The 20,042-nt window shown below is 44.0% G+C and overlaps 1 protein-coding gene across 5 annotated transcripts in view; it reads right to left on the bottom strand.

The window, feature by feature from the left end:
• The window catches only part of MAPKBP1 (mitogen-activated protein kinase binding protein 1), a 122,536-nt gene that overhangs the window by 13,836 nt on the left and 88,658 nt on the right, over positions 1-20,042 (bottom strand). For 4 of the 5 annotated variants that reach the window (XM_081931585.1, XM_081931586.1, XM_081931587.1 and 1 more), the window contains 15 exons: positions 19,767-19,913; positions 19,218-19,402; positions 19,036-19,127; positions 17,734-17,859; positions 16,487-16,557; positions 16,047-16,168; positions 14,725-14,800; positions 13,501-13,612; positions 12,764-12,827; positions 12,242-12,367; positions 5,163-5,311; positions 4,496-4,545; positions 2,918-3,154; positions 1,987-2,156; positions 383-519 (listed from right to left, as the gene is read on the bottom strand). In XM_081931585.1, coding sequence (XP_081787711.1) covers positions 383-519; positions 1,987-2,156; positions 2,918-3,154; positions 4,496-4,545; positions 5,163-5,311; positions 12,242-12,367; positions 12,764-12,827; positions 13,501-13,612; positions 14,725-14,800; positions 16,047-16,168; positions 16,487-16,557; positions 17,734-17,859; positions 19,036-19,127; positions 19,218-19,402; positions 19,767-19,913 — 1,864 coding nt within the window. The remainder of the gene's footprint in view (positions 1-382; positions 520-1,986; positions 2,157-2,917; positions 3,155-4,495; positions 4,546-5,162; positions 5,312-12,241; positions 12,368-12,763; positions 12,828-13,500; positions 13,613-14,724; positions 14,801-16,046; positions 16,169-16,486; positions 16,558-17,733; positions 17,860-19,035; positions 19,128-19,217; positions 19,403-19,766; positions 19,914-20,042) is intronic. The other variant, XM_081931588.1, reaches the window with a different exon arrangement.

Genomic DNA, 20,042 nt, shown 5'->3' with positions numbered 1-20,042 from the left:
CTTAGGAGATGGTTGTTTGCGGCAGTGACCATGCACCATCTGCAAGATGTAGCTCTGGTCCAGGAGAGCCTCTGTATATCAGTTCCCCCAGTAGGGCTAACCTGGAGGTACCACAGAAGAAAGATATTCAGTCACCCACAAAGGTGCAATGAGAATATCAGAATATCTGCCAGTATTTCAAACACGTATCAGAAGCATGCAAAACCTTTTCATCTGGAATGCTATCTGGTGGCCAAGATTAAGCTGGCCTGGTGTGGTACTTGTTTTTGTTTTATATATTTCATTTTGACCCCTTCTTGTCCCTGCTAACTGTAGGCAGCATCTTGCGGAGGTTTTCAGAATGGGGGTGGGGCACAAGTCCAAATAGTTTAAAATATCTCACCTTCATTAGGGCTCGAGAGGCGGCTGCTGCTGTAATCCACGGAGCAGGCACTGTCAGGGCTGTGTTTATCTGGGCACCCGTTGCTGTGGTAGCCTCTACCTAGTTTCCCATGGGGAAGTGCTTTTACCTGGAACTCGCTGAGAGAGAAGGGAAGAATCAAGTGTGAGAACCAGCATTGACAACTTTTAAACTATTACACTCTTAAAGACCTTACCTGTGCTACTAACTTTCCGCCATTGCGAAAAATAAGTTTTGTAAAGCCTAACCTTTTCACCATTTATGCACAATTATTTTGCACTTCATAGAGCTTGGACAGTGACATTTGGACTTTCCCCTTCCATTTCCATTATATTCTCTCTCTCTCTCTCTCTCTCTCTCTCTCTCTCTCTCTCTCTCTCTCTCATATTTTCCTCATCAACTAAAAGACACTCAAGAGCCACATCCACAGAAAAATTGAGGCCTAAGCTACCATCTGTGTCTACGCCATATGTGAAAATCCTTACGGATAACCGAGCCAATGAGAGGAAAAACCAGTTTGCATATGGCATTTTAAGAGACTCCACACATCACCATGACAACAGCTCTCGGTCCTAACTCCAGCAGTGTGTGTTTAGCTTAACACAGCTTCTCTTAGCTCCGTGGCTGAAAGAAAAGGCTTTCTGTTTATGGAATACTTGGGAGTTCTTTTATGTTTAAATCCTCCTAGTCACTGCGATTGAACTCAAGCATGAAGGTCACTAATGCTGAGAATATTATTTACACTAACTGTACCGCAGCTTGCAAGTTCTGCGAGTGCTGTGTCCATCAGGCTTCCAAACGCTGCCCAGAATGACCTCCCCCCACTGCCTGACAGCTCCAGGAGTCCACAATCTGCTCTGTTTAAATCTTAGAACTATAACATTAGAAACATAAAGCAGAAGTGGCGGGGTGGGGGGTGAGGTGAGGTGGGAAGAGCACTAATAGTCAGGCTTTTTTATACATAAAAAAGCACCCTTTAGAGTGTAACAGCTTGTGGAGGCACATCCACAGCCCACAATCGTAACACTGTACGTTGGAAGCCGAGGAAATGAAACAGCTACAGAGGGAAGGGAGAGTTAAATGTTATAATTATGGGAGAGATCGCTGGAAGCAGGCCGAAGTCTCTCCGGTTTCTTCCAATATTTTTATTATACCGCATGACTCCTCCAAGTCATGTTAGTGGCATCTCCAAACAACCACTGTTTTAGTTGTTTCAAGAATAAGCTCGGGAATTCTCTTACTAAATTCAAAACCAGGCAAGTGTGAAAGAAGAGGACGGAGAGCAGGAGAGGACAAGAAACTCACAAGACAGTCATCCAAGGAGAAATCTGGCAGCGGTAGTTCATATGTATGACTTGCTCACAAGCGAAGATTATGTTAACAGGCCTCATCTCATTGCGGCCTGCATGCTACAGTCAGGCCGACATTTATAAAACCCATCAGTAACTTTGGAATGTGGTGGACAGCATGGTGCCTCACCCAGATCATCAAATCATGATATTTTTTCCCCCTTTGGGGAGCGGGGGGCGGTCATACAACCTTAAATAGCTAAAAGCAAGGCGCAAAAAAGGAATTCATTTTTTTACCTGCTAACATCTGCAGGGTGAATCTCATCTTGTTCTGGGTAGATGACACATTCCTCACTCTCCGAAGGTTCCAGTTCCTGGGGGAAAATCCCCCCTTCACAGGACACAAGGCGGATAACTTGGGGTCGAACGCAAGGCTGCTTTTCCTGAGGAGCTGCAGAGCCTCCAGCCTAGAATATCAATGCAGAAACAAAGCTAGTTTAGCTTTGGTAAAGCAACATGCAGAAAAACTGGAGTTAACATGGCCACTTCAGAGCCAGCTCATTAGCCATATCCACCTGCCTGCCAGTCAGGCTACTGATTCTGTTCTAAGGAGCAAAGAAGCAGAATATCTTTTATTCATGGTTTATATATTCCTACAATTCCCAGCAAACATTGGTCTGGCAGCTGATTGGTCTTGATGTTAGTGATAAGCAGTGTCCCGTGCACAGCGGAATGATGAAAAGTACGTGCCAACATGCTCTATATAGTTTTATTTACACTTCAAAGCTGGTAAGTTACAGGAAAACATCTTGCCTCTGCCGGAGCAGAGAAAGGCGTCCTCTCTCCTCTAAAGCACGGAGAGAATCACAAACTGAAACTGCAAAGAACAGTGAAAAACAGGAAACCAGTGTACGTCACATCCAGTCTCCCATTCCCGTGGGAAAACCAACAGTGCATTTACTGTGGAATGTAAACAACCTGTCTCGTGACAAGCACTTCGCTGCACAGAGAAGAAAGCAGAAACCAACATCTGATGGCTGCTCCATCGAAAGCCCAGAGCAGGATCTAATGCGCTAACCCACAATGCACTGCTTTACTACCCATGTAATATTATTGTATTATAGTATTCCCTGGTCAGAATTCAAAAAGGTCAGAGACTTCGTTGCAGAACGCCATCCCTCCCATGTGGCAGTTTCTCATCTCTTGCATTAAGAAGGGAAGCTCTTACATTATTGACACACAGAGGGAGATCAGGACGCTCTTCTTGGTCATCCCCATTGCTGACCTGGGAAAGAGAATCTCGGCTGGCAGAGCGGGAGACGGAGAAAGACTCCAGCTGCCGCAAGTCAAGCATGGATTTAACCGTCATCTCTAGGCTGCCTGTGGGTTGCGACCAACGACCACGCTGCCGAGGCGCCTTGCTCATGGTGGCCTCCGAACACTGAATCATTGCCATCTCTTTTGCCTAAAGGAAAATGAAGTAACTTGTAAAAAGCAATGCCAAAGGAGCAGGACTTAACTGTTAATGAATCTGCTCAGAGGAGCACAATGCCACAGAGTTATCATAGCAAAAAAAAAAAAGTAGATGAAAAGGCAAGGCCAGAATAAGATCTCTTAGAGGACAGTCAGAACAAAATCAGAGAGATAAGGCAACAAGAAAGGACATGTCCTCACTATGTTGTGGTGCCGTTATTTAAACATTACACATATTTTCAGCAGTATCTAGCTTCACCCACCAGTGCAAAACCTTGGGCTATCTGAAAGACTTTGGATTTCAAGAGAACAGACAACTGCTGCTTGATTGGTCCTAGGCAGCTTCTCCATGTTTTTCCTAGAAAAGCACGAGCACCACAGTGCTCAGGCACCCCTCCATCTACACAAGACTCCTGGTCAATTTTTAAAAATTATGTTTTATCTGTTTTGCCTGATTTATGGGTGGAGTTATGCACATCACCAATTTTTCTTCTGTCAAATGGGCATTTTGCGATGCTTGTGATAGCTGTAGATTTCCAAATGTGTCCCTGTCTCCAAAAAGGGTTTGGCTGAGCACAATGACCTCTGATCAGCTGAGAAGATAGGGTGCTCCTACTGCACTTTCGAGTAAAGTATTTAATCGGTGTCAGAGGACTAAGAGTTTAGCTTGATATAAAACAGGCTGGGGGGGGAGGGAGGGGCATCTTATACCATTTCTGATGGCATTAAGCCTCAAGAGGCACTGGTTGCATTCACATGTCATGACAAATCATAATTATTGGTTTGCAGAAAACAAGTCAGTTGTGTTCACTTTGGTTCTCCCTGCTAGCACGCAGGATGTAAGTTCTGCTACCTGCATAGCTGACAAGCTGATGAACAAGTGGGCAAGGTGTTATTACCAATTCATACATGATCCATTCCATTTTGGGAACACATTCCTATTTGAAGCATCCATGGCACTCTCAGAATATATGTCTCTCAATGCTAACCAGCTTTCTAAGAATAAATGAGATCTTCTCAGCAGTCCCCAGCCTGTTTAAGGAGATCTGCAATGGAGAGCCTAACACAACAAAGAGGTACATCTTGTACCTAGCAGGTAACAACCTCCACACAGTCGGTGCACTGGAGAAGCCGAAGCTGCTAGATATACTGGTATATCTGTGTATGCCTGGGCATTTAGAAACTGGCAGGCTATAGAAAAGGGGTGGTGTGAAGACTACATCAAAGTATCATGCATCTTACGGCAGACTGACTCTGTGAATATCCATCTGCTCTTCAGCTGTTGTTCTTACATTTCAGAGGTGTTTTTTTTTTTAATGTATTGAAAACTCACCCTCCTCATTTCCCAGTGGGAAAAGCTTCTTGAAAGAGAAAGATCTGGATCTAGGAGGAGAAAAATACACAAGTCAACGAAGCTGATTTTCTTCCCACCATCACAAAGCTCTTTCACACACAATCTGTGTGCAACATCTTTGATTATTTTCAGCTCTATGACTATATGCATGCACATATCACTTGTTTTAGAAGGTTAATTAAGTAGTAATCTGCTTAGAATTCTTATGATTCCCTAGTGGAAATAACAGCACCAACTTCCCGTCTCAGCTTAGCAAACTCCTGCATTGTCAGCTGTTGGCACAGATATACATTCAGTTGGACAATCTCATACAGCCATTGTCCCAGATTTTCGTGCAGGGCTCGGTCTGAGTCATTTTCGGCCATACTCTCTCTACATGAATTACTCCAGGGCCACAATTGTTTGGAGAAACACTCTGTAAGAATTGGAAGCGCATGCTGGCACAATTGTGAGGAATGGTTGCCAAGTGTGCTTGTGCACTGCTGGTACACAGTACTTTCTCCTTGCAAGGACCATGAGGGCTGTGTGAGGAAAACAGCAAGGAACTGTGCGAGCCAGCTGTCAGCTTCTCTCCTGGTTCTTTCTTTATTCCCTATCTTTGGTTAAACTTCCTTCCAGAATGCCATATGCTCCTCTTCCCATCTACCTGAATCCCTTTCAGTGTTGCCATTAGTCTGCACTTGGAAGGACTGCAGCCCATGTAGCTCATCTTCCTCATTCCCTTCGTCTTCACCATCTTTGTCACTGTCCGATGACAGCACTGGCGCAGATGAGAGGACAGAGACCGACTCGTGCCTAGAAAGGCAGAATGAAGAGAAGCATTGGCATAAGGTATACGGTGTGCATCAACATTATTTATTCAAAACACTCTTGTGCACAGCTCCAGAACGCCACCATTAAGCCACAGCAACTTTAAACGGGAGGGAGGAAGATGGAAATTAGATGTAAGTCTTTCTGACTTCCAGAAAACTTACCTTAAAAGTGCTACTGGTCCGCAGATATGGTGAAAGCATATTAAACAGGCTAGAAACACACATCACCACAAATCCTTAACATAGCACTCTGAGGCACCGTTAAGCAATTTTCAAGTCCCATCGGTTTTAGTGGGAGAGTTGCGTGCACATATAAATCTCTCCCACTAATAATCTAAGGCACTTGAAAGTTATTTATTTGTGCCTTTAGATGTTTCTTCTCATCCTTTCGTGATTTAATTTTATAAAGCACAATATGAATTTTGTTGTGCTGCACAGAGGCAAATTTGATCCCTGCAGGGAAAGGAAGGAAGGTCAAAGAATGCAGTTATGAGAAAAGACAGTTGGCAATGTAGGACCAGCGCACCATAACTCAGTGTTATGTTGCACTGCTACACAATAAAAGAGTGCTTAGAATACCTGGGATGGATCCTTAATCAAAATGGATAAGGCAGGCATTCCTGGTATGAGCTCTGAGCATAAGCCTTCCCCAGAGAGACTCACATTTTCCCCTTTCAGGCAAAGCAAGAACTGAACCAAAGCAGCCAAAACTGCCCATTTCCAAGAAATGTCACATTTAAACCCATTGACATCACACCTGTTCCATGACTCTGCACAAGGAAAGCCATGATTGCCATTAGCAACTGCTATGAGTGCTGCGGGTAGGTGTTTCGAGCTAGGCATTATTCTGTAGACAAAAATAACTTAATCTACCAAATACAGGGCAGCCTGGAGAGGGAATAACTTTCCCTGCAATGTGCAAATTGCCAGCAGTACAGAAATAGGGCTAAGGGGCACCAACTTCCTTTCTGCAAATAGAGAATCCTTATTTTTCAAATTAGTACGCTCTTAAAACACTGTCCTGAGTCATCTAGAATGACTGCAGGGGGTGGGAGTGGCTTGCTGAGCCTGCCTTTGAGCAGATGGCCTGTTCCAATTGCCTTTGGTCTCCCTCAGTGCTGCACTTCCAAAATATCTTAGGGCTTGGGGGCAAGGTGTCATCCATGCTCTGATGACATCACAGTCCCATCAATTCATTCCATCTGAATAAGCAAAAGCAGAGCAGGTGTTACACCAGTGCCAAGAGACAGTAATGGGCTGGTCGAGTGTCAATAGTCAGAAGTCCCTGACAATCTACTCAAGACGTCAACTGCCCCAGATCTAAAAACATCCAGAATAGTCTGCTGGATCAGGCCAATGGTCCATCTAGTTCAGTAGCCTGTTCTCTCAGTGGACAACCAGAAGCCCACAGGCATCAAGCAAGATCTGAGCACAATAACACCTTTTCCTATGATTTCCAGCACAGGAACTGCAGAAGCAGAGCATAGCCATCATGGCTAGTACCTGTCAATAGCTCGCTCCTCTATGAATTTCTCTCTCCACCCCCCAAAGCTTTTAAAGAGGATTAGACAAATGATCTATGGAGGCAAGGCAGAGATCATGGCTGTCTGTGGTGAAAGGGAGTATGCATCCACCTATCTGGGGCTGTGGTGATCTCTTTCAAATGGCAGCAACCCCTGAGAGCAGGAAAATACCAGCAGTAGTAAGCAATACAGGCGAGGCTTTTATAAAGTGCTTTGGGTGCAGGCCTGTGCTTGAAAAGGAGTGAGGAAAACAACAGCAGGCCATGCCTTGAAGGAGATGCCTCCCATGCAGTTGTTAGGTGTGCTTCCACATGCATCAACTGCAATAACATTTCCACAGTTGTTTCTGGTTGCATGTGCATCACAGATATGACTGGAGAATTTTCCATAAAAGAGGGGGGAAACTTATAAACATAGGGTGTAACTTGTTTTCTTAGGCACTAAGAATGCTAGCTTATTTTTTAAAGCTTTTTAGATGGCTTGCGTACGTATATTTAAATAAATTAAATGACATGCCTTGTTACAATGATATTTATCCTCTTTATCCAGGCTATGGTCAGCACTGCCTTGATTCAGTGCCATGCACTACTCAATGTGTATCGGTTTGCTTTACCGCTTCCACAAATAATCCCACCAGCTCAGTTCTTCCACCTGCCAGGTGGGCATCATTGCCATTCTAAGAGAATGAGGGCAGTGTCCTTGGTAAGTTCTGGCACCTCTTTTTCTTGAAAAGTAGCACTGAGTACAAGCAATCTACCTTCAGCACAGAAGTGCTCATCAAAGCCAACATTAATTATCTATTGACATGTACACTTCATCCAAAATGTACACCAGGAAAAAAGCAGAGAAAGCTATAACCATGATCTTGGTTCATAAAAGCCTTTAAGCTTCACAGCTTATGTTTAGATAATATTAAATATTTTTTGTTGAGAGGGTGGGGGAAGCTTTCAAAAGGATAATTGGACAAGGGAGGGGAACAACAACAAGAAAGCAAAATGTGTTTTTAAACTGTATAAATCAATCTGTGGTCCTCCACATGTTATTGAGCTACATATCCCATCATCCTTGACCATAGGCCATGCTGGGAGTTGGGGAGTCCAACAACATCTGGAGGGCTATACATTCCCTACCCCTGGTATAAACATTGGCCTGAAAATCTTCTCCCAGCCCTCTCTACAAGTAAAACAACAACACAGCGTTATTTGCCTGCAGGTCCAAGGGCAGGTTGAAACAATTTAAAATTAAAATTAAAAATTTATAACAGAATACAGTAACAGGAAATCATCATCAGGAAAAATGGAATCCAGCATAAAAATCCCTGTCCTTAGAATCTGAAACTTGAATAAAGCATAAGCAAAAGATTTTTTTTAAGATGTACCACAAATTAATTCATTATTATGTAAATAGATGCAGGGATCCATGTGAGTCTCAGTGATTATCAGATGCGCATTCCATCACAGTGGGACATATATCAGGAACGCAGTCTTCAAAAAAACCAAAACAACCACCATGGCTGAGAAAATGTGCAGTGGGCTCCCATCTTCTCTCCTCCTCACACTCCCCCCACCCTGTTGCGTTTCATTTTCTCATTTTCTTAGTATGCTCTAACTATAGTTTGCTGCAACATACAAATCTGTAACCACAATTAGTGGCACTTCCAATGTATGGTATGCAACCAACTTCAGACCAAACCAGGCTTTCAAATCGCGATTTGGAGGGAAAGTACTGTCCATAATTTTCTGAGTCACGGCAAACCATGATTTGAAATACATCGGAAGCAGAGGAGGGAGAACATGTGGCCAATGGCACATTCCTAAACCTGTGCTTTGTAAGAACAGGTCCATATTATATCTGCTAAGAGGACAGAGAACATGACATTTCAAACTGAAGCATTTCCATTCTCCCGCTTGCCACATCAGCAGAACATAATTCTCAGGACATTCCACAAGGTTTCTGCTCATTCATTTTGTGGTGCTCTCAGTAACACTACCAAAGGCACTAGCTGGCTTCCAAATGCATCTTACATCCATCACCTCCTTTCTTATACCAAGTTTAAACAATGGAGCTAGAAAGGTGAGCTAAAAATATCACAGAGCAATTAAAAGATTTCTGCAGAACTTTTCCCTAGCTACACACGAACCAACATCCTTACAAACATCAAGCAGCAACAAAACCGATGTAACCTCAGTCCAATCTAAAATAAATGAATACCCATTTTTTTAAAAAAGTTTCTTACACAACTTCCCCAGCTTTTAAGCTCCTTACAGTGAAGCTTACATCCTTCCGACATTCATCAAGCAGTGCTCCTCAGGTCTCTCTACTCATATCCAACAACTAGGGCCAGTGCAGGAAACAATCCTTTTAAATGCTGACCAGACAGACAGCACCCAGCTTAATCAAAGAGGTCACCAAACGTGTTTTCCAACAAGCTGCAGGGCTTGGTATGTGGCAGACTCAACCTTTCCCAGCAAGAGCATGTGACAGGCAAGCTTTATAATATTGACTGAAACCGGCAGTGCCTGACACACAGGCTGCCCCTCAAAAAAGGCAAAGGCTGTGTGTGCAGCTGCTGGAATGGCAAAGAGTTTGCTATAAAAAGAACACTGCTCCACAGCTCCAGCATTTTTGGCTTGAAAAGGCTTCTCCACAGCAAACTGCTGAGGCATAGCAGGGAAGGATATTACTGAGGCACCAGCAGGATTTAATGTCAGCAGTGACTCAGCAGGGATTAGAATTTTGCAATACCAGAGCAAATAGAAGAGAGCACTTTTGAGCACATGCAAAATGCTTTCCTCCTCATCTACCTCCCCTTTTCTGACAACAAAATGCTAGATACTGTTGGACTCCAACTCCAGCCCCAGAAGGCATAGCCAATGGGCAGGAATGGGAGTTGTAGTTCAGCAACATCTCGAGTGTTACCTGTTTCCCCATTCCATCCCAGCTAGACAAGTTTGTTCATAGCTATACAATCTGACTATTGCTACCACATACAGTCGAACCTCGGTTGTCAAACGTAATCTGTTCCAGAAGCCTGTTCAGCTTCCGAAATGTTCAACAACCAAGGAGCGGCTTCTGACTGGCTGCAGGAGCTTCCTGCAGTCAAGCAGAAGCTGCCTCGGACGTTCAGCTTCCAAAAAACGTTTGAAAACCGGAGCATTTACTTCTGGTTTTTTGGCATTCGGGAGCCGAAACGTTCCAAAACGAAGGCATTCAGGGACCAAGGTTTGACTGTACTGTATGTTCCTTTGTACAGACATCTGGCTAACACCACTCACGTGATCTTCCTTTGCTCAGAATAGAATTCTATGCTTGAGCAAAGGCTTTCTGAGAAACATGCTGGATAATGGTAGATATTTTTAGGCTAAACTAAATAAAGCACATACCTAAGGGACAGCGTGGACGAGAAAAGAAAGTAAAACGAAGCCCGCACAACCCTCCTCAGGCCTTACCCTCAGGCCATTCTGGTGAGGATCTGCTCTGTGCCCCCTTCTATATTATTATTATTATTATTATTATTATTATTTATTATTATTATTAATTATTATTGTTATTATTATTACCACACCCTTCATCCAAAGATCACAGAGCAGTTTACAATATAAAAACACAAAACTATATAGCATAATAACAAGCAAAAACAATAGCCCTCCCACACACAGTTTAAAATGCCACGGTTTTAAAGGCCTGGGAGAAGAGGAATGTTTTTGCCCGGCGCCTACAGATACGTAACGAAGGCTCCAAGAAAGCCTCTCTGAGGCGAGCATTCCTGAAGCAGGGCGCCACTACAGAAAAGGCCTGTTCTTATGTTGCCACCTTCCAGACCTCATGTTGAGGAGGCATATGAAGAAAGGCCTCAGACGATGAACCAGGTCGGTTCATATGAGGAAAGACGGTTCTTGAGGTATTGTAGTCCTGAGCCTTTCAAGGCTTTATAGATAAAAACCAGCACTTTTATTTGGACCCAGAAAATAACTGGCAGGCAGTGCAGTCAGGCCAGGATCTGTGTAAAATGCTCAAACCATCTTGCTCCAGTGAGCAACCTGGCTGCTGAATTCTGCGCCAGCTGAAGTTTCTGAACAGTCTTCAGAGGCAGCCCTACATACAACACATTGCAGTAATCTGACGTAGAGGTTACAAGAACATAGACCACAGAAGTTAGGCTATCCCTGTCCAGATAGGGGTGCAGCTGAACCACCAGCCAAAGCTGATGGCAGGATGCAGAAGTATCCCAAGTTATGTACCAGCTCCTTCAGAGGTAGTGTAACCCCATGAAAAGCAGGCAACCTCCCATAATGTTACCAGAAGAACATAAGGTATGACAGTGATATAGATTAGACGCAGTGTTTCCCAACCTTGTGCCTCCAGCTGTTTTTGGACTACAATTCCCATCATCCCTTGCCACTGGTCTTGCTAGTCAGGGATGATGGGAGTTGTAGTTCAAAAACAGCTGGCGGCACAAGGTTGGGAAACACTGGATTAGAGAGCCCATAGTTGTTTAATGAAAACCCCTTCGTACAGATGCAGAACTATCACACAAGTTCGTAGTCTCCTGTCATCAACAAATGCAAAGTAAAACATGGGGTGGAATAGTGATCTTCAGCCAATGGAAGAAGTTAGCCATTGAAATGCTCAGCAATTTCCCCAGTATTACCCCACACCCTCCAAAAATCTACTCCAGTGGGTTGGGGGACCCTCTGGAGCAGACTTAGGGGGGAAATAATTGAACATAGCTCACCCCCTCACTATTCTGCTGATGGACTCTTTCCATTAACAAAGGAATGAGGAATCTGTGGCCCTCTGGAAGTTGCTGTACTACAGCACCCATCATCCCTAACCACTGGCCAAGATGGCTGGGGCTCATGGGTGTTGAAGTCCAACAACATCCGAAGGGCCACAGTTCTCCAACCCTGCATTAGAAGATGGCCACATCTGGAAAAAAACCGTAAAGGACCCCTGGACGGTTAAGTCCAGTCAAAGGCGACTATGGGGTTGCAGTGCTCATCTCGCTTTCAAGCTGAGGGAGCCGGCGTTTGTCCACAGACAGCTTTCCGGGTCATGTGGCCACCATGACTAAACCGCTTCTGGCACAAGGGAACACCGTGACAGAAGCCAGAGCGCACGGAAACACTGTTTACCTTCCCACCGCAGTGGTACCTATTTATCTACTTGCACTGGCGTGCTTTCAAACTGCTAGGTTGGCAGGAGCTGGGACAGAGCAACAGGAGCTCACCCTGTCACCTTCTGCCGACCTTCTGATCGGCAAACCCAAGAGGCTCACTGGTTTAGACCACAGCGCCACCTGCGTCCCTCCACATCTGAATTTCCACTTGATTATGCAGCCAGTAAACACCTCTTATTACTGAAAACTGCCCGCAATGGCTTCCTCCTACCTGGCAAGCCCAGCTGGTTTGCCTGGCTGTGCTTTCTCCGCTTGCTTCCCTCTCTGCTTCATGTCTGCCAGGCGCTGCCGCATGTTGATGGTCATCTCCGAACTCAGACGCCAGATGAAAATGCAGCTGTAAGCAGGAAACACAGAAACAAGTCTTGTCTTACTCAAGAACCCCAATTCTACCCAGATACACATTCCTGTAGAAGATTCGTTCTCCTGCAAGTTTCTATATCCTCCTCAATACCTGTGGCTAGAAGCTCAGTGCCGTCTCCTCAGTGTACTTGCCTGGTGCCCACTGCTTCCCTCCTTCATACTGACACTTCAGAAAGCCCAGGATGCACCTCTTTCCTCATAATTCTTCAAATATTATCACACCTCACAGTGGGAGGCCTATGTTAAAACTCTTTCAATGCACAGAGTCAAGGCCATTTGCCCAGCCACCCCATTTTTTTTAAAGTAACTTTTAAGCATCCATACCCACTGATGAAAGGAAGATCTAAGGCAGAAATATCCCTTTGCTTACCTGTCACCAGAGACCGAGATCAAGTGTTTGCAGTCATTGCTGAACATCATCCCAGTTACAATCTCTGTAAATGTCAGAAGGACAAGGAGAACAGATCTTGAAGCACTGTCATGTGCAATGACTTCAAATGAACAGCTTGGAGTTCTATGACCATAAGCCCTGCAGGATCCGTTGCCTAACCCTTACCGATTGCGTCAGGTTCACATGTAATACCAAAACAAACCTGAAGGATTACAGAGGGCAGGAGGCAAAGACAAAGCAGCAGGTGGACTGATCCTTCCTTCACCAGAGGACCCACTACTACCAACTGTCCTGTGTGGAAGGGAAGAGGGCAGGTAGGCAAAGACAATGCCAGGTACCAACTCCTGATGAAGCCAGGCTAGTTCTTTTCTAAGTACGTGGTTTTTAATGTATCAATTGTGTTTTTAAAAAATTATGAGCCACTTCCGAGGCCACCAGTCAAAAATCATATGAAAACATTCAACAAGCCCACTATATGGATTAATTAAAATAAAACATACCACTGCTGAAACACCTAAAGGGCACCTCATTTGCAATTGCACCAGCTCAACATAGAGAAAAAGTATTATTTCTATGAAAATATGTTTTATCAAATGTGGTACTACCAAATATGGTACTATAACATGCTCCCTTCATTTAAAAACAACAACCATGGAATGTAAGTCACTAAGAATTTTCAAGCAGCATTCACCATCAACAAAGGCTCAGTGATTTACCTGAATGCCCATACATTGTGGCCACACACTCGCCTGAGTAGAAATCAAAGATAGAAAGGTTCTTGTCAGAGCAGCTTGTAGCAATATAGAGACCAGAGGGATCTGTTTGCACCTGAAACAAATGACACAGGAAAAAAGAATAACAATAAAATATATATGTGCTATGGTCTCTTGGCTTTAGAAAGTCTAGTTTGCAGGATTTTTCTAAGTGCACACAACCAGGTGGGTATGTTTCTGGGTATGAGCATTATTCAGGCCAGAGGATAATAATGCATATTTTGTAATCACATGCTAACGAAGTTAACTAAAAAGCAGATGAGGCTTTGGATCCAAACTCTCCTATTCTCCCCCCAAAAAAACCTTGAAGGGGGGTAGAGTTCACCAGCCATGTAACTGGTATATACATATTAGACATTAGAGGTTAGGATCCCCTCAGAAGAATAGGATTTATCTAATGTTAGCGTTGTTCTAGATTCTCAGATCTCTCCACCCTGGCAATATTGTCATCTTCTGTGTCACAGATTTCTAGCAATCTGCTTTGCTGAAAAAATCTGGAAAGCAAACAAACTGATCTGGCTAGGAGAGGCTCTTCCTGAATCAAGGCTAAGAGAGCTGAGAAACAATAAACAAAACTGTTTTGGAGACTGAATGCAAAGTTATTGTATATGTTTCCACAACACAGCATGCAAGAATCATCAAAAGGGAATAGAGGAAGTGCCCCAGGATAATGCATGACGTGCACAATGGGGAGAATGTACCATATTCAAATATGCTTATTCAGCACCACCGGATTTCTTGTCCATATGGATCAGTTTAGAGTAGCAGCAGATAAATTATCCACAGATGCCACTTTAAAACACAGCACTTTTATTGAGAAACCCGAAGCCAATACTTATTTATTCATCCCCGTTTTTAGCGCAGAGTGATTCTTATGGATTTTAACTACTTACTTTCTGGAGTAATGGTAGTAATTTTATCCACATCTTTATAATGTTATCTTTCATTTATACCCAGAATGTATTGAGAATAGATCATCCATTCTGCAATTTGCACAAACATACACCAGCAACAAATGACATATTCCCAAACGTAAGGTCTTCACATTACATGGAATTAAGTTGAAATCTAGCCCCTCAATCAGAGCACCAAATCAAGCTGCACATAATAAAAAGTACACACAAGGAAAAATGGAGCCGTGGGAGGCAAAACCGATAAAGGCCTTACTTTAATGAGGGTGCCATCTTCACTTTGGGATCCCTTGTATAGCTTTTTTTGCTTCCCACTGCTAATGTTGAAAATTCTGAGAGGTAAACAAGACATTATCATTAATAAGGCCCTGCTATAGCAGAACAAGAATTGCATCTCAGGGCTATAATACCTCAAAGCACTGCCTCTCATATAAACCGACCCAGACTCTGCATTCATCCTCTGAGGCCCTTCTTCATGTGCCGCCTCCACGAGTGGTCCGAAGGGTGTCAACATGAGAACAGGCCTTTTCTGCAGTGGCTCCCCATCTGCCGAATGCTCTCCCAAGGGAGGTTCAGCTGGTACCTTCATTACATATTTTTAGGAGCCAGGCAAAAATGTTCCTCTTCAACCATTTGGCTGATTAATATCCTACGACCTTTTAAATGTGTTTGTGGGAGGGGCATTATTGCTTTGTTGCTTCATCTTGTATTTTTATCTTTTGAACCGTCCTGAGAAAGCTAATAAAATATAAAATAAATAAAATCTAGTTCAAACAGTGAGTGGCCAGCCAAATATCTCTGGGAAGCTCACCAGGCAGACTTCTAGCATTCGGGGCCTCTTGTCTGGTGGGTCTTGAACATGTGACAGTTTCATTTAGCCCTGCATAGTTATTAGCTGTAAAGATCCACCTCCCTTTCAAAAGAGATATCTAACCTAGTGGCCACTCCACCTACCCATCCGACACATGAGTGCTCCTGCCACTCTTCTCTTGGGATCATAGCATCAGAAGGGGCCTCCAGATGACACCTACCCTAACCCCTGGCCAGTGCAAGAAATCCTCTGTCAATAGATTTCTGCATACTGTCTTTGCATTAGGTGTGACTGAATAGTGAGAAGAAGCTAGTCCCAGGCATTGGTTCTTTGAATAGTGAAGTTGGAACAAGTCAGGCACTCACAGGATGGTTTTCTGATTATTAGTGCCTTCACCCACCTCCCCCAACCTGGTGCTCTCCATATGCTGTTGGACTACAACTCTATGTAACCAACCCTAGGATCTTACAGTACAAGGCAAGGGAGGAAATCTAATTGATTGATTGATTGATTGAATGAATGAATGATTGATAATTTTAAAAACCTCCCACCATCCCTGATCATTGACCTTGATGGCTAAGGCTGATGCAAGCTGCAGCCCAAAAATCTAGAAGGCACCGGGGGGGGAAGGTTGGGAAGGAAATTTTAAACCTTGATTTGACTCCATTGGTCATGTTTATTAAGAAATGACACACTGAGTTCAATGGAACTTGTTCTCAAGTCTAAGCTAAGGAATAAAATGTTTAGATCCCAACTAGTGAACCAACCTGATATTACGGTCCTGGCATCCAATAGCAGCATACTTCCAGTTAGGGTCCACATCCATGTCGTACAGAGTGGTCTTCCTAACAACATGGTGCGTACGAGTAAAGAGAACCCCATCAGCTGTCTGTACAAGAAAAAAAACAGCAGCAATGAAGACCGGGGCGCTTCAATGAAGACCAGGTTATTCTTTCCAAGCAAGAGATAAAAGCGCCCTCCTTCGAAACAGTTACACAAAGAGGCTGAAATTATACAGTGGCTGAATGGCTCCATTACTAGCAGGCCTCCTGCAACATAGTTTCTTACATATATATATATATATTTTAATTAAGATGGGAAAGAAACAAGGCTTTGACCACCATCCAAAGCCTTTCCTCTCATCTTCGCTCTTAAAATAGCTCTACTCCAGAAGTTACACAAAGATAGAATACTCTAATGGAATTACCTTCTGTGCAGTGCGGAAATAGATACTCTTATCTGCTCCACAGCTGATCATTTTCACCTTTCCATCATTGGCTAGAGAAGGAGAGAAACAGGTAGGCCCATGAGCAAGCGGACATGCGATACAAAACTTAAATTTCTTCAGTTTATTTGTGCCTTACAGTCCTTCCTGTATATGGCATATTACTATTCCTGCCAGTCTGTGTTTTAAAGCAGCCTTCTCAAACATTGTGTTTTAGAGTACAGGCTCCATCACCATGGCTGGGGTTGATTGGACTTGCAGGCTGGACATCTGGAGAGCACCAGGGTTTGGAGATGATATTTTAAGGTTGTTTTTTAAAAAAATGCACTTTTCCACCCTAGCAAACCAGGCTCTGTTCCATTTGAAGGAGCACAAGGGTGAAAAATTGCAAACAGGCCCCTTTTCTGTTTGATTCTCACAACCATCCTGTGAGGTAGGCCAGGCTGAGAAAGCATGGCTGGCCAAAGTTTACCCAGTGAGCTTCTTGGCTCAGTAAGCATCTGCACAGAGGTTTCAAATCCAAGTTATGTATTGCTACGCCACACTTAATTAACCCATACAATCTCTGCCCCCCCAACAAACCACTTTAGAGGTTTTACAGTATTTACAATTAGGCGATATACAAATTTTGCTAATGAAAAATCTGAACCGTGAATAGAGAGTAAGTGTACCACATCTGCAAATAGCTCCACATCACCCATGCAAAAGAGCCAAACCACATGTGATAGGAGAACACAAACCAAGGTCAATTTGGCAGGGGAAAGGGGTGAAGATAACTTTCTGATAATGTGTGAACATAGCAGCCTTATTCAGACCATTGGCGCATCTAGCCTAGCACTGTGTACGATGACTGGTAGGGGCTCTCCAGAGTTTCAGACAAGGGTCTCCCCACTCCTACCTGGGGATGCCAATGATGAAATCTGGGACTTTTTGGATGCAAAGCAGATGCTCTCCCACTGAGCAGTGGCCCTTCCCCAACTTAACGCTGAATATGAGCAAATGAATGTTTTGTTGCATGATGTCTGCTGCACTAACCAGTTGTCTTTCCTCTACTTGGAAAGTTTGCAGTATTCCAGAGGCAGAAAGGAAAGGAACCCGGATGTTATGGGAAGTGGGTACCCAAATGCAGCAATCAGCTAGGAAAACTGTCAAATGTCTATCAGCTACTTGTAACTGCAATGAGGAACATTTGTCGAGTTAACAAAGGCAGTTGCACTTGACCCCGTTACCTGCAAACTTCACGGCTGTGATAGAGGACGAATGCTCATCCAGTGTCTGTTGCAGGCTATAATCCTTCCCTGCATCCAAAACATGAATCAGTCTGTCTCGACTGGCTGATGCTAGAAGCTTCAACCCTGTCATAAAGATATGAAATGAGAAAATCCTTTAGTTGCTAATGCATTTCCTCAAGCTGGACTTCAAAAGGACTGCAGTATGTTGTGATACAATGCTGTTTCCTCATGTTGGAGGATGGTTGGTGGTTAATGGACTGAGGTTGAATCCCAACAAGACGGAAGTACTGCTTCTGGGGGACAGGGGGGTGGACATATGTGGGAGACTCCATGCTCCTGAATGGGGTAACTGTGCCCCTGAAGGACCAGGTGCACAGACTGGGAGTCATTTTGGACTCACAGCTGTCCATGGAGACACAGGTTAATTCTGTGTCCAGCGCAACTCTCTACCAGCTCCATCTGGCATGCTAGCTGAGACCCTACCTGCCTCCAGACTGTCTAGTTATCTCCCACTTGGACTGCTTCAATGCGCTCTACGTGGGACCACCTTTGAAGGTGACTTGGAAACTACAACTAATCCAGAATGCGGCAGCTAGACTGGTGACTGGGAGTGGCATCCGGGACCATATAACACCAGTCCTAAAAGATCTGCATTGGCTCCTGGTACATTTCCCAGCCCAATTCAAAGTTTTGGTGCTGACTTTTAAAGTCCTAAATGGCCTTGGCCCCATATACCAGAAGTACTGTCTCCATCCCTGACTGAGGTCCAGGGGCCTTTCGGAGGTTCCCTCAATGTGAGAAGTGAAGTTCCAGGGAACCAAGCAGAGGGCCTTCTGTTAGTGGCACCCACCCTGTGGAATGTCCTCCCATCAGATGTCAAGGAAATAAACAACAATAAGACTTTTAGAAGACATCTGAAGGCAACCCTGTATAGGGAAATTTTTAATGTGTTTTGTCTGGAGCCATCCAGAGTGGCTGGGGCAATCCAGTCAGAAGGGCAACATACTACTACTACTACTACTACTACTACTACTACTACAACAACAGTAACAGCAGCAACAACAGCAGCAGCAGCAGCAGCAACAACGTTTCATTCTGTGATTAATTTTTAAAAGAAGCAATGGCCTATATGTGCCTGTGGCTTTAGTAAGAGAATATTTCGTCTCCTTCAAATTTTATATCTGGAATTGTATGATCTCTGCTAACAGAGCTAAAGAGCCTAATTTTGATAAAATAGAGTAATCAGTTAAACTCAGAATGCCAACAAATAAGCCAGAGTCGGGGTTGAGCTAATCTTACCTGTCTCAGGTCTGGAGTACTCAAGGCAGAGGATTTCAGAATCATGAGCTTCCACCTTCAGCATTTCTCTCAGGGATTTCAGCTCATAGATCCTGAGAAGAGCACAGTCAGAGGGTCAGAAAGGACCTTTCAGTATTGCTACAGAAGTTTAGCCTTCTTTAATAATAATTAAAAAACCTTACCTGAGGGTACCTATCCTGTCACCTGATGCCAGGTGCTCCCCAGTAGGGCTCACACATACTGTACGAATCCCCACTTTTGCATCTAGGGCCTGCGTGTCAGCCTTGTCGGCACCCCCACCAGTGTTATATTCTGTGTCCAGGAGGGTCTGAGTGTTTTCATCTACATATATAATTTTCATCAAGTCCTGATGAGAAAAAGAACAAGACGTTGCTTATGTTATGGCTTTATCTATAACCTGCTACACAGCCCAAAAGCTACCCCAAAGTGGTGAACAGCAGGAGTGTTTGATTATACTGGTTAAGGCACTTTGGGCGCTGGTTCTTACATAACACAGTAAATACGTGGAACAGAAAAAGGATCCGTACAGGCTACAACTTGCAAACAAAATCCAAGGCTGCTCTCACAAGCAAAACTTAACTTGGTTGCTGCGTTTCAGAGCAACATTGCCTAGATTGCACATTTGGTATAAAGCTGGCTGCTCAGCTCCTTTTGCTCCTGGATTAAGAACAATCCCATGTGATGAGTTCCAGACCAAAATATGTTCTTACATTGCTCAGAATGTTCCGATGCAGAGCTGCCCCATGGATGTTTGAGCTCTCTGTGTTCCAGAGGCGGATGGTGTTATCAGAAGAGCAGGTGATGAAAGAGTTGGGGGGCAAGCAAGACTGGTTGCTATCCTTCACCTCAGGGTACACCTGAAGACAGGCAAACAAAGCAAAGTAAGAAAGGTATCACCTGTATTTGACAATAAAAACGAAAAAAGAGGAAATGCATTTGCACCAAACTGAGGATGGCGAAATTCAGGAGAGAACAGGGCTCCTTGC

Source organism: Podarcis melisellensis (genome assembly GCF_964234715.1).
Source record: "Podarcis melisellensis genome assembly, chromosome: 1".
NCBI lineage: Eukaryota > Metazoa > Chordata > Lepidosauria > Squamata > Lacertidae > Podarcis > Podarcis melisellensis.
The sequence above is the reverse complement of the archived record's forward strand: the minus strand, read 5'-3'. Positions and strand labels throughout refer to the sequence as shown.